The 14057-nt window shown below is 39.5% G+C and overlaps 1 protein-coding gene across 2 annotated transcripts in view; it reads right to left on the reverse strand.

Annotated features, from left to right (window-relative positions):
• Window positions 1-398: 398 nt before the first annotated feature.
• Window positions 399-14057, reverse strand: part of TENM1 (teneurin transmembrane protein 1) — a gene marked incomplete at its 3' end in the record, with an annotated part of 242605 nt that continues 228946 nt past the window's right edge. For both annotated transcript variants that reach the window (XM_080624671.1, XM_080624670.1), the window contains exons 26-30: window positions 9537-9833; window positions 5142-5529; window positions 3256-4476; window positions 2625-2767; window positions 399-1157 (exon numbers count right to left, since the gene is read on the reverse strand). In XM_080624671.1, the coding sequence (XP_080480797.1) occupies window positions 399-1157; window positions 2625-2767; window positions 3256-4476; window positions 5142-5529; window positions 9537-9833 (2808 nt within the window). The remainder of the gene's footprint in view (window positions 1158-2624; window positions 2768-3255; window positions 4477-5141; window positions 5530-9536; window positions 9834-14057) is intronic.

Raw genomic sequence — 14057 nt, forward strand, 5'->3', positions numbered from 1 at the left:
TGCAGAATTAGGCTCTGTAACCCTTTAGATAACTGGTGAATTATTAAACCAACGACAACAAAAAAGCTGTGTTTCTTTAGCAGATGGCAGAGCACGCTGCGCTCTGCCCTACCCCGCGGGGACTTGCGCAGGTCGCGCTGCTCGGCCGTCAGGACTCTGCTTCTGAAGGTTTTGAATACTGCCACACAAGAACTAAAAATTGTCACTGTCATCTCTCAAAGAGTTAAACGAACAATATTAAAATACCATCTTCTGTCACATTTAAAGGCAGTTGGATATGTTTTTTTTCCTCTATATTTATATATACAGAGTTCTGATCTAGAAAAACCAATACAATAAACCATTTTACGTTTAAAAACAGGCAGTCTTTGGTGACGCAAAGGCAGAGATTTTCTTTGTTACCTTCTGCCTATTTCACTCTGTCTCATAAAGTGAATATTATTGGCACTGTCAGAAAGTTCGAGATACTGCTCCACAGATAAAACAAAATATCCATCGTAGCCTTGTACCCTCCCAGTGCTTAAAAGCTGCTGTTTCTCTCCATCTGTCCATGCCCTAATACCTTCTTCCCCTTCCTGCAGCCGTCTCTGCTCCTTAGTCCAGGCCTGAGCCACGGCTCTCTGCCTGGCTACCTCTAACACATGGTTCTTTTCTTCTTCAACCGTTGTTCCATACCTAACATTAAAGCAGAGCGCGCCGTGCTGGAGCTGGATGTCAGCAAAGCGTCTAGTCCTCCCGTTGATGACGGAAGTCATCTGTGACACCGTGACGTTGACGCCGTTCTCCAAGATGCGTCGTCCTCCAGTGTTGCCAATGAGGGCCAAATCTTCTTCCAAAGACCCCAGCTTGATGAAGTAATGTGTGTCTCGGCCCTCTATGGTGAAATGCAGGTTCTCCAGGTAGTGAGCGTTGTTGAGGATGGCAGCAATGCGCCGGCTGTCCTCGTTAGCCACACCTATGATGTCAGCTGTCACTAAACCGTCCTTTATAGCGAATTTGATGCCTTTTCCAAACACTGAAGGAACAGCTGCAAATCTCCGTTGCTTCACTCCCTCATAGCACTTGCCATCACTGTATCTCGGTGTCATGGGAAGTTGATCCAAGGATATGAAGTTTCGGAGTTGCTTTTGTAGCTCACACTGAATGCCAAGGATAGTCTGGAAAAGAAAATACCAGTAAAGTTTGCAGGTGAGGCATCTTGCAGTTCTTTATAGTGTCTCACAGACCCTACTAATCTCTTGATTGCTTAGAATGGATCTTCAATTTGTCTGGAAAACATTGCGTATCTACAGAGCCTGGGTATATGCACAGGCTTTCTGATCACCTAAGGCATTGCTTTCAGCCTCTTGGACTCTTTTATTTCTAACAAACAGAAAACATATTTATTAAAAATGGTACTTTTGTATTTATTCTTCCTTTTCTTTCTACTACCCCTCTTTGAATTGTTACTGTAAGGGCTGGCCTTCAACTCTTAGGCATGGGGAAACCTGAACTCAAAGCTGTGCTCTTTCACATGAATATATGCTTAGTTTCTGTGCATCTAATTATGTTTTCTGTAAAATAGCAGTAACAGTTTTCATAGCCCATTCTTCAAGGAAAGTAGGCTGTGAAGGTCTCAAGACACTAGAACAATAAGAACCAGGCAAGTACATCAGATTTGTAGATTGAGGCTAAAAAAAACCCCCTTCAACCAGCTACTTGTCTTTCAACACTATACCCATCGATACACTTTTTCTGTGCCTTTGTAACAGCTTCTTTAATATCTCAGTGATAATTTTGCATGAACATGTTCCTACATCTGGAACTAGCTCCGACCCTCCAGCCCTCTGCACTTCTTGTACTCATTTGTGCATGGAAAAAAAGGTGTGCTAAACGCTGCGAACATGAGCTCACAACACTTTATACCTCCTTTCCCTGACTACATTAGAGAAAAGGCGTCTTTTCTCTCTCATCTATGCAAAATCATATTTCATTGTTAACAGACGTTCATATGGTCAAATGAAGAACATGAACGTCTGCTCAGAATATCGGTAGTTGGTTCTGTTGCAGTTTCATTGATTGATAGACCCTGATAGCTGCTGCATGGCTCTTCTTAACTGAAAATAAGCCCAGAAGCGAGGTTGAATTTTACAGACCCCCCTACAAATCCATAGCAAAATATCTCTTTTCCTTTCTCTTTCCTTTCTCTTTTCAATAACTATGCAGATGTACAGACTTGTAAAGATATTTTTACGCTCAGTGATTTTGCATCTCTTGTTGCATTTTTGCTAACAAAGATGAAAATCTGTTGTTTTAATGTTTAGTCCCACAAATTTTTTTTGTAGTTTTTTCCATTTTCACACAAACACTTTAACACTTTTACCCTTTTGTTTCTCAAATTTGGATAGTTTCTCTGAAAAGAGCTGCAAAGTTGCTTCACTCTGTTGCTAAAAGCGTCTCCTTAAAACTCTCACTCCACTCTGACACCTGTGCAGAATCAACATGAAAGCTTCTAGCATTGTTAGACTATTTGCCCTGCCTATTACGCTGAACCATAAAGTCACATTGTTTCCTTGGTCTCCAATATATTCTAATAAATATCCTTATTTTAGTATTAGAAGCAGCTGAATAGAGTTTTTGCTGACCTTTCCAGGATCCCACTCTTGGGTTTTTGTTTGAAGCTCTAGAAGTTCGTATGTTGTCTCCAAAGCTTCTATCTCTGGTTTTGGGAATCCAGGTAGTACGTTGTGCAACTGGAAACCAAACAGCTCTAGCCAACTTCCAATGTCTACAAAACAAGAAAAGGATGCTGGCAATAAGGTACATAACTCCTAGAAAAAGCGAGGATAGTCTGCAGAAATTGCAGCTATGCAGAAATCATTTTCACATCAATTTATGTTTTCAGTACTGGTTACAGCATTTATTGTAGCAAACAAATTATTTGATTACAAAGCATAGCTATACTCGGATCAATAGTGTACCTTCTATCTATTTATAGTGGAAAAAATTCAAATTAAGCTGCCTCCATTCCTCCCCTAATTTTAGCACTTAGAAAAGCAGCAGAAGCAACTATAAATTATTTTCTTGATTACCATAAAGGCTATAGAAAACAGATCAAGCTCAGTAAAATGCTACCTACTAAAGACATGAATTTAACATACGTAAGATTAGAGCCAAACAGTAACTTCAGAGGTATGCAAAAGATCTCTGGAGTCTTAAATCCATGCCAGAATTTGACAGAAAGCTGTATTTTCATGAGAAACATGTTACTTTTACCTGTTGTGTACTTAGCAACATCTTGGATTCTGCCGACTGGGTAATTATTTTCAAATGAGTAGAGATTAAATGGCTGTGGGACAGCATTCAGGTGTTTCCATATGTGATGGTTTGGTGTTGTCCATCGACCAGCAATGACGTCATAGTCCCGCTGGCCCAGATGAACTAATTTAGTGAGAGAATCATAGAGCCCTCCATGAAAACCAATGATAACCTGGAAATCTGGATTAGTGTCCTGGTAGATCTCTCCATATGGGGTGTACAATATTTCTTTTATGACTTGGCCCCGACTGCTAAATACAGCTAGAGGTGTTCCAGTGTTATCACAAGCAACATAATATTCTTCACCACTGCTTAATTCCATTGCAATGAGATGACCTTGAAGATCATAATATAGGGATGTTATTTCTGAGCTGGTATGATTGTACAAGTGAGTAACTCTTATTGGGTTGGAGAGATCAGCATAGAAGAACTGTAAGTGTTGCCCGAGGCTTGACTTGCTTGCAACCCGTCTGCCAAGACCATCGTAACAGTATTGCACAGTCCAGCCAGACACTTTGCTATATGCTTTGTTCAGCAGACCGTTAGAGTTGTACTCAAAGATCTCATTGCCTCTTTGCCTGAGAAAACCATCTTCATCCATTTTATATTGAATTTCTCCAAGTCTGGTAATGCGATCTCTCAGATCGTATCTCAGAGGGGTGAGGCGTGCGCTGTTCCCATGGCTCAGCAAGTTGATGTTGCCATTAAGGTCATAGCTGTAGCGCCACTGGGTTTTATCATTCACAGACACCGTCTGAAGCTGACCATCAGCATCATATTCATAAAAGTATCTTGTTATATTGGCATCTACACCTACGCGTATATCACAGATCACCATACGACCCATATTGTCATACTGGATGGTCATCCAGTAAGCGATAGACTTGAGAATTTCATATTGTACTTCAATCACCTGGCCATTAGCACTAAAAATTTTGGTATGTTTCATCACAGTGGTGGTTATAACTTGGTTTAAATCGTAATTAATGACACTGAATTTTCCAAACTGTTCAGTCCTGCCAGAAACATCGACGTAACGGTACAGATCTATGGGAAGAGGCGTCTCATTTATCATGGCCTGCATGCTCGTGACACGGAAGTTGTTATAGCTGTAGTCAAATCTGGCGTTTACAAGTCCTTCTTCACTAAACCTGAAGATCTGGCGGCCAATAAGTGGACCTGTCCAAAACAAAAAGGGCAGAGGAAAAGCAAGAAGAATAGTGGATTATATCCACAGTATACTTAGCCTACAGAGCAAGCAGACAGGCAATGAGCTCAAATATACCCTTAAGCCTTATTGCTACTTGACTGTCTCAGAAAATACTGTTAACTAAGAATATGTTAGGTTATTCTCTCACAAACCCTTATTAATGTTTGCTCTGCAAAATATTTATGTTTTATTAACATTTGTTTAAATGAATGCTCTCTTATTAATAATTATGATTTCTGTTTACTTACAATATAATTCTAAACTAAATTTATATCACATGTTGATTTCCTTCCTTGCATAAACAGTCCTTTTAAATTTATGTTATGGTATAAGCAAGGAAACTTGAAAATGCAAACAATAAACCAACTTGATTTAGTATTTAGCGAATATCCACACAGTGGAATAAAAACAATCAAACATTATATGAGCTATTCCATACCAAGCAATAAAAAGAAAACTGTATTTCAAATGGGAGAGCTATATATGCCTATGGACACAGACATAGATACACACACATTTTTCTATTGAAACATAAAATATAAGAACTTGTAGACATAAAAATAATGGAATTTCATGCCAGGAAAGTGTGGGATCAGGGCCAAAACTTTAGTAAAATAGTAAGAATTACACAAACCTGTTTGCCTGTATCTGATGGTACAGATGAATCCATCATGCATTAAATGTATTGTTTTAATAACCCCAGAAGATTCCTCGTAGGTGAACGTGACTTGAGTGGTATCATAGAGAATCTCAGAAAGCCGGGACTGCTTGGTGTACTTGTAAAGGACCCTGCGCCCTGTCCCAGGGTACAATGTCTGCAGAAGCCTTCCATCTCTGGCTATGTCCTGGATGAATGCTGCGCTACTGTCTGGAGGGGTGTAGATGTTGCGGTAGTACCCGACGGACAGCATGGTTTGCAAGGCATGGCGCACCATGCTCGGCATGGTGACCGACAGCAGGTAGCTCGACTGGTCGTACTCAAAGATGTAGCGGCGCTGGCTGTGCAACAGCAGCATCACAGACTGCAATCAAACAGGAATGGTAGCGTAAGAAAATGATTACTCATCTAGGGAGTGCCTGATGGTTAAGGAAATGCTGAAACAACCATCCACTCCTGTAGTTTGGTCTTACTACCTGTACAACGCCGAGTGAAGCTTTCAGCTGCAGGAGACCTGGCCATCAAGGTAGTACAAAACAGGAGGAGAATAATAATCAGTTTAGAGGTAAGGACCTCCAAACTGGAAGTCCGATGTGGCCCTCAGTAGCATTTCAGCCTCATGCTGACTTGCTATGTTGCTTTGAAATATTTAGGTCATCCTTCCAGGAAGCAAAACCAGAGAGAACCTTTTCTGCACACACAGGAAGAGCATCTGCACTAGCAGATGTTTCTAGGGTAGGTGCAAAGGGGAAACTTTCAGTGGTGTGTACAAGGTGTTTTGCTTTTATTGGCACTCTGCATATCTCTAGCATAGATCTACCCCTTTTTCTGTATGTCTTCTATTAAATGCACATTCCCCCAGGAGTCTCATGCTTGCAGATGAAGAAAATAGTCTGCAGGTTGTTTGGTGTGACTACTTCTTTCTCTGTTATTTAATATTTACAAAAAATGTAATTTCTACAGAGGTACTTGGTATTTTGCCCTGTGCTGGTTAATTGTGGCTGGTCAATGAAATCTGGCTGGTTTGTTTGGCAGACGAATATGTAAAGTCGCAGCGTCACAGAGTACAAGCCCATTGGTGAACAGTCATTGTTGAAACATCCTTGCCACAGTACCTGAACCGAGACAGAGTGCTGACACTGCATGGTTCTTAGCTCACAGCCCAAACCTACCAGGCACATAAGCAAATTTATCAGGCTTCTGCACGATTGAGTCATCCCCTAAAACAAAGTCCTATGAGGAACAGTGTGACTGCTTTTTCATTACAGCGCTGGGGAAAGAAATCACTAAAAAAAAGGCTTTTTTGTCCTTTAAGCTTAAAAATCTTCTCTGGGAAAAAACCACCAATAGCTCAGCCCTGTAATGTGTTAAGTAACACTGGCCCTAAGCCACTTTGCTCTGACAGATACCCCAAGGGTTTATTGAAAGGGCCAAAGACAGGCTAAGCCTTGGCCATCCTCTCTGCAGCCCCGGCCCCCTGCCCTCCCAAGATGTATTTCTTCCTGTGCTTGGTGAAAGGCATATGTCACCTGTATACAAGCCAGAGAGCACCAACATATGCCACTTCGCAAGTCACCCTCTGCCAGCTGGTGACGACAGACCTTTACACTGAGCTTTCTCATCGCTTTACTGTTGGTCTGCCAAGCATTTCTAACATGCACAGGGTTTATTTTGTTTTCACCTTCAGCCAAGAGTCCCCAGTCTGCAGTAAACCACTGGCTGAACTCTCTCCTAGCACTGATGTGACACCTCTCCCTCAATACTGCTCCCTGGACTGTTTTTAAGCTGTCTGCCATTGAATGAGTATGAATAACAAGAGCAGAAACATCTCTAATATAACTTCAGTGCCCCTCTGAGCCATTTTTACAGCACTTTGTGGCTTTTCCACTTTTGTCCAGGATAGTAAAAGGATAGAAAGTACAAGGGTTGGAGACTTAGTATCCTCTCTAGCATATTAGAGGATACCTCTAAAATGAATTCCCAATTCATCCTAATAATATTACAATAGATTTTTCACTCTTTGCACAAATTGGGTTCTAATTGTTTTAATGGATTTCAGAGGGTAGCTCATAAAACATCCAGAGAGCTGTCATTTTATAAAAGCAACCAGAGCCTGGTCAACCATGTAATGACTGATGCCACATGGTATATCAAGACAAACAGCCAGTGGCAATTACTTGGGAGCTCTAGTGGGGATCCACAGAAATGCTGAGCATCACCACTAGATGTCATTTCTGTCCAACATACACACATAGCCGCTCATCTGTTTTGTCCGGTGGCAAACAGCAGGATCTTGGAAGCAAGCTTGGAATATGCAGGAAATTTTATAACACCACTAACTAATTGAGGAAAGTGACCAAAACAAGAGGAACTGAATCTCACCAGAAAAAATTATTTACAGTGCTACTGTCATAGTGCTTTTAAAACCTAAAGTATTGGAGCTCATTTTGGAAGGAGTAGAGATTTTTGAAGATGTACAATTATAGATTCATAGAAAGGTTTGGGCTGGAAGGGACCTTAAAGCTCCTCCAGTTCCGACCACCCTGCTATGGGCAGGGACACCTTCCACTAGAGCAGGTTGCTCAAATTAACTCATCAAGTGCTAAAAATGAAGAATTAAATAACTGTGAATTGGAAGTGATTTATAGAATTGATTTTTTGATAAAAGGAATCATTGGATCTTACGAGGTTTCAGACAACCTTTAGTAATCATTATGTAATTAACATAATGAGTTATTGACTTTAATGGAGCCACAAAATGGTATTTCATTGTCTAATTTTGATAGTGAATCCATCTTTCCTTGGCTCAACAACAGTGACGAAAGTACATTAAATAGCTGTGAGATCATGTCCATGGTGTGTCTGACTTCCAGTTATTTTAACGACCAGTTACAGCATAACCTGCTAGCTTTTGCCATTTGCTTCTACAAGATAAGGATTTGGCCACTTGTGTACAATTCCAGAATAACAGTTTTATGACTTTATTTATAAGCTCCTCATAAACTAAGAACAGACAAAGTGGTTTGGAAAGATAAGAAGCATACATCTTTTCAAAATTATGGTCCATCAGACCCAAAGAAAAAATAAGATTCCTCCAAAAGGCACATTGCCCAAGTATTTGAAAGCTCTACTAAATGACTGTTTACTTGCCATTTGCAGAAGAGCATAGAGACAAAAGAAGTCCTGACAAATTTATCTGAACCAAACTTCTGAAGCTTCTAGGGTTTGCCAATCTTGTTAATACATGCAAGAATCAAACTGCATGCAGACAAGGAAGGAATCACATTTTTATGCATTCTCCAGTCTCAATCATTTTTTTCTCTGTGTTAGGTTCAATTTTTTGAGGATCAAGCTTAAATATATTGAAAAAAAGTACACCAAAGTTTATCTTAAAAGCACACATTTGGAACTATTTGATGTATAAATAACTTCAAAGCCATTGGATTTTCTGTGTGGCATACCCCCTATCAGTTTTACATCACCTGTACCCTTCTAGCCTTTCCCTGTGGTTAAGAGGTTCACAGAAAATGCTCTGCAAACTCACAGTACATTGGATAGTCCAAGATGTTGCTATTTAAAAAATAAGGGTTAAAAGGTTTGAATACAATTTCATACTAAGTTCTGAAAGCTTTAAAAATACAGATTTGGTTTTGGGAGACAAAGACCAAATAAGATGCTTCTACATCCTTTTACAGATGAAGGAAATGCTGTTCTTCCTCAGTCTGTACAACACTTATTCCCTCATTCTGTGACCATTACCTGTAGAAATAAATGAAAATTACAATACTCAGGCAATTTAGACATGATGTCACTATAAAAGAAGAGCAATAACTTATTTCATATGAATGCTCCCCCCAAATGGCTCTCATAAATACTGAAGTAAACTTTCACCTCATAGGATCAATCCCTTTTTTCCAGTGCACCACTGAATAGATGTAAGCTTGTACTTGCTGGCTTGTCATTTTGGTTTTAAAATAAGCTGTGTTTACAGGGAGCAAAAAGTTCCCTTTCAGTACTGTTATATTTTTGACTATGTTATACAGAGTAGCAATGTGCTTTTCAGCAGTGACCATGTCCTTTGTTCACTCAGACTGAGACCAAGAAGTCATTTTTACTTACCAATTAAATGAATCTGAAGTGCCGATAACTTTTTCAGAACTAAACTATGGCAGGTTTGAGTGGGTGACATGTAGGTCTAACCATTTTCAGAGGCATTTTCATTTAGTTATGTAATTGTATGCATTTTCTATTTCAAAAGTGTTAAATACTCTTGCAAGAGGTGGCATTATAACATAGTTCACAATACAGTATCTCTGTAATACCAAGTATTTTTTGCCTTGGTAGAACAATCCACGTTTAAAAATTATTTACCTTTTCTAAATATGTGTAACTCCATATTTTACCATCTGCCCACGTTCTGGAAATTATGTTCCCACTTGGATCATACTCCATTTTCTCAGTCCAGGTTCCTCTTTGGATATAGGTGACTAATCCAGAATGCGAATAAGTGATATTGACCTCATTGTACTTGCTGATGGGTGACCATAGAACTGGGCGTCCTGTCTGGTCATACATAATCCGAAGAGTGAACTTTCGATGATCATCATAAATCTTTCCTGTTCTTGTTACGTGATCGAAATCAATGGAGAGCAGGTTTCTGTTGTGGGCCTAAACACAAAGATACAGAAAAGTAAGAAAAACATGCATTTAATTACACACAAACCAAACATCTCTATGTCAGCTCTAATAAAAATGTGCAGTGATTTAACATTATGATGGAAAATTTAGGACTCATTAAAGACAAGAAAATACAAGAATATTCACACTAGAAAGAGGAGGACCAAGAAATAAATGCTGCTTGCATTCAATCTTATTATAGTGTGCATTACAGGATGTTTCCTATTTCCATATACTAAACCCTCACCTCTGCTCTCACCTTTTCGTAAGTTTTTCTTCGCAACTGTGGATGGACTTCTTGATTCCAGCCAAAGATGCGTAGTTAAGCCACAAATTAACAAAGATATCCTATCTCATATCCTCTCTTTTAAGCTCTGTTAAATGTTGACAGGTCAGCTATTGCTCGGAGACAGACCACACCAGGTCACATACTGATGCTGCAAAGGCAAGAGCTGTGCTTGCAGCTCCCAAAGACCCTGCTCACCAGCACCTTCATACTTCTTCACAAAACCATCCCTCTCCCAGAGCTTGTGACAGCCAGTGGCAGTGATGCCTGGTCCCAGCCATATTCCTCGTTGCAGCTCTCGCCACATTTGGGACCTGCAACATCTGTTAAGCTCACTGTGCCCGACAGATGAACATAGTGACTGTGTTACGAGCTGTTAACATTTATGGTCCAATAGGAAAACGCAGAGGGGCAGCCCAATTCTCTGTTTGAAATCAAGTTCAAAGCAGAACCAGATTCATGAACACAAAATATATTTATCCAGTGCTGTCATCATCTGCCTCCTTACATCATTCAGTCACTGGGCAATCACTATTAAAACTCCATTTAAATCAGAGATATAATTTACGGAACCATAAAACATTGTTCATTGACTTGTCTTTTTCAGATCAATGCTCAAAGTGCTCATTGTATTAACCTGCTGCATTTTATCTAATCACTTGTATTAATCTATTCCAATTAATAACTTCTTTACGGCAGAGATGATGTCAGTGCAGGTGTTAGCACAGTGCACAGCGCAGTGCTAACTCTCACTGAGACCTGGAGGCATAGCCATAAAGGAAATGGTTAAGAATATCTGTTTAATAATTCAAGCTGTGATCATACGGTGGTAGTGATTAGAAACAACCTTTTTTTTCCCCTTCCCACTTTCTGTTTTTAGATACAAAATAATTTGAAAATCTAGAAGAAGCAGGTGTTCTTTCTTCAACTACCATTCCTGGGGTTTTATATACACACATGTCTAACTTTAATAGTGTTCATTTACAATAGCCATAAAATACCTATATACTCCTGTAGACTGCTGTAACTATTACAATTTATGCTCTAATGATAGTTAAGGAGCCCAAGTAAAATGCGATGCTCAGTTCAACTCACAGAGTGAAAATAAGGTTTGGGTGGATGCCATTACTTCTCTTGTATTCCACATTGTATGTCTCATTAGTTTACTTTCTTGTATTAGGTTTAAGTTAAATTTAACACCCTTCTCAAGGGACAGGACAATACGCTGGCAGCAGGCCTCATTTCAACATTGTCATTGAAAGGCTGATTTCAAATCCCAGTGGCTTCTCACAGATGACTCCTCCAATGTACATACAGTGCAGTAAGGAGCCCCTGTGAGAGGGTGGAGATCATACGTCCTCTTACAAGCCAGGGAAAACTGGTTTCTGAAAGCAATGTCAGCTGATGAAAATAAGGAGAAAATTCAGCTGACTTCAATACTACTATCAGTAATGCATAAAAAGATATATTTATTATATATTTTTAAACATTAGTTGACTCTAGTTCCGTTAGTTTTATAGCTAGAAATTTCACAGTGGAAATAATCACATAAATGTGCACTTCTCTTGATTTTCATTCTCAAGCCTAAACTGCCTACAATCTGTAAATCAGAAGACATGATTGTATTATTTCCTTGTCTGTGTTTTGATTTGAGTCAACGTAAATGGATACACATTGGCAGAGGATTTGGTCCTATCATTAGAAGTTGTTGTAAGACTGGTAAAGTAAAGGAGATAATTTGCTAAATGCCGTAATAAACATAGCTGTCAAAGCCTTTATGTGTAGGACTTTTGAATTGAGGCCAGTGAGTTACTTCCTTTTTTGTTATTAAAAGAAAAGAAAAAGGCAAAAATAAGTAAGACTGGCCAAGCATTCAATTTTTAATTTTGTAGATATCCAGTTATAAAACCTGGACTGCATCCAATGCCAAGTTCCTCTAAGCTATGCAAAAGACAGGAGAGAACAGAGCTGCATTCTAATCAGTATATTACTATGTATCATGCTCATTGGTTTTAACAGCAGCCTTTGCTTCATTTTCAGAAGTCAATTAAAATAGCAGTTCAATTGATAAAAAAGAAGTCTTGCTAGATTAAGATTGATGTTAAAATGCCTGATTGTACATAGATTTATTATTAATATAAAATGCATACATGCCTACAGACTGTTTCACATACTTTCAGGAAGTGCCAGGGCAGGCGGTTCTTCACTTAAAGTAAACCTGTGATTAATTCCTGTTTTCCCACATTGATTTAGATACTGAGATAAAGTTAGATGTCTGTTCTAGCATTTCAGTTAAGTTACTCACTTCTGTTCTATTTCCAGAGCAGGGAATTCGCACCATGCAAAAATCCCACTTTTTAAAACACGTTTACAGCATTATTCACAACGTGCTAACTGTGGCCTCTTTCCAGAACTGGAAATAACACTAATAGAGAGACATGCTTTCAAAATGGTTGCTAATTGCGATTAAGAATTAAAAGTGTTAGGACCAGGCAGAGAAGGAATAGCTTTCTTCTCTTCAGCCGGCTCATCCTTTATCTCAACCCCAGTTACCTGCCTCCTACTTTATACCTGTTAACACTCAAAGCCGTTGGTTTCAATGGTGGTATCAGGACTGAGCTGTAAGTAACACCTTTAAACCTCATTTCTATGCTTTTTTTCCTCCCTCAGAAGGCTCTTCTATTGTGCTGTTTTAATTCTTTAACTGAAGGCTCCCAAAAGTCTGTTCATTTCCACTGAGAACTGGTCCAATCCCCAGAGCTTTTCTTTACATATATTTTCAAAGTTCAGCATAGTTCTTTCTGCCCTACATTGCAAGCTTTCTAACACACTACCTATTGTGCAGTCATGGCATATTAAGTGTTTAAAAACTTTCCTTGTAAAATATAACTTAAAATGAAACTAGAAGTTTTCAGAAGGCCTCGCCAGAACCTCACCCAGCATAAAAGCTTCTAATGATGCCATATTTTTTTTCCCAGCAGTACTCAAGGATCTATCAACAGCCTTAAATTCTTTTGATTATTTGGTGTACTGCTTCAAACACACTATATGATGATATATTTTGCTTGCTGTCCTGCATATTTCCTTTAATCACCCACAAAAGATAGCAGACTCTGGGTAAATGCTGCTGGCCTTCCTTGCCACCTGCAGTGCTCCAGCTCCTGTCACCTCCTCTGACTCCCCGCTCCATCAGCATCCCAAGTAAACACCTCAGTACTAAAGCTGAACTCCAGGACCCAAATATTTCACCTGTCCTTCAATGTCCTTCTTACTGGTAGCAACATCCTCAATAGTCCATTTGTCCCTTTCTCTTGTGCCTATTTACACAGTGTAACCTATGTGTTGAATATTTTTCCTCCTTTCCACTACCAAATCTGCATTTAATGTCCTGTCCTGTCAGGTTCCTTCCCACCTTGCCATGACAGTCCTCACAGGCAGTCCTAGAGCTCAGTGGAGTCAAGAGAAGGGAAAAGGCTGTAATATGACTTGTCCTTCTGAGTAGGCAGGGAAAATCCATAAACCCCCTTGATCTTGGGCAGATATAAAAAGACACAGTTTACAGAAATCACAACGCAATGTTCAACAGCTGTGATGCTAGTGGGTACTTTTGGAAGGACACAGAATGTAAGACAGCAGCGTATCACAATTATTCTTACACTTCTCTTTCACCTTCCATCCTCTCATGGGATGAAGGTGAAGGTGGACAAAGAAGAGTACATGAGTGTTTCTCTGCACCAACAGACTGATCCAGAGGTAGGTCAATCAGCTGAGATGTGGACAGCTTCAGCATTGCAGTATTTCAATGAACATTTTATGACTCCAGCCACAATCCATTTAATCCTGACTATTTGTGAATTTCCTCCCTTTTTTTTTTGCCAGGGAATATTAAGGATCACGTCGAAGTAAGTGAAAATCAGTTAAAAGAACCT

The sequence above is a fragment of the Psittacula echo genome (assembly GCF_963264785.1).
Source record: "Psittacula echo genome assembly, chromosome: 8".
NCBI lineage: Eukaryota > Metazoa > Chordata > Aves > Psittaciformes > Psittacidae > Psittacula > Psittacula echo.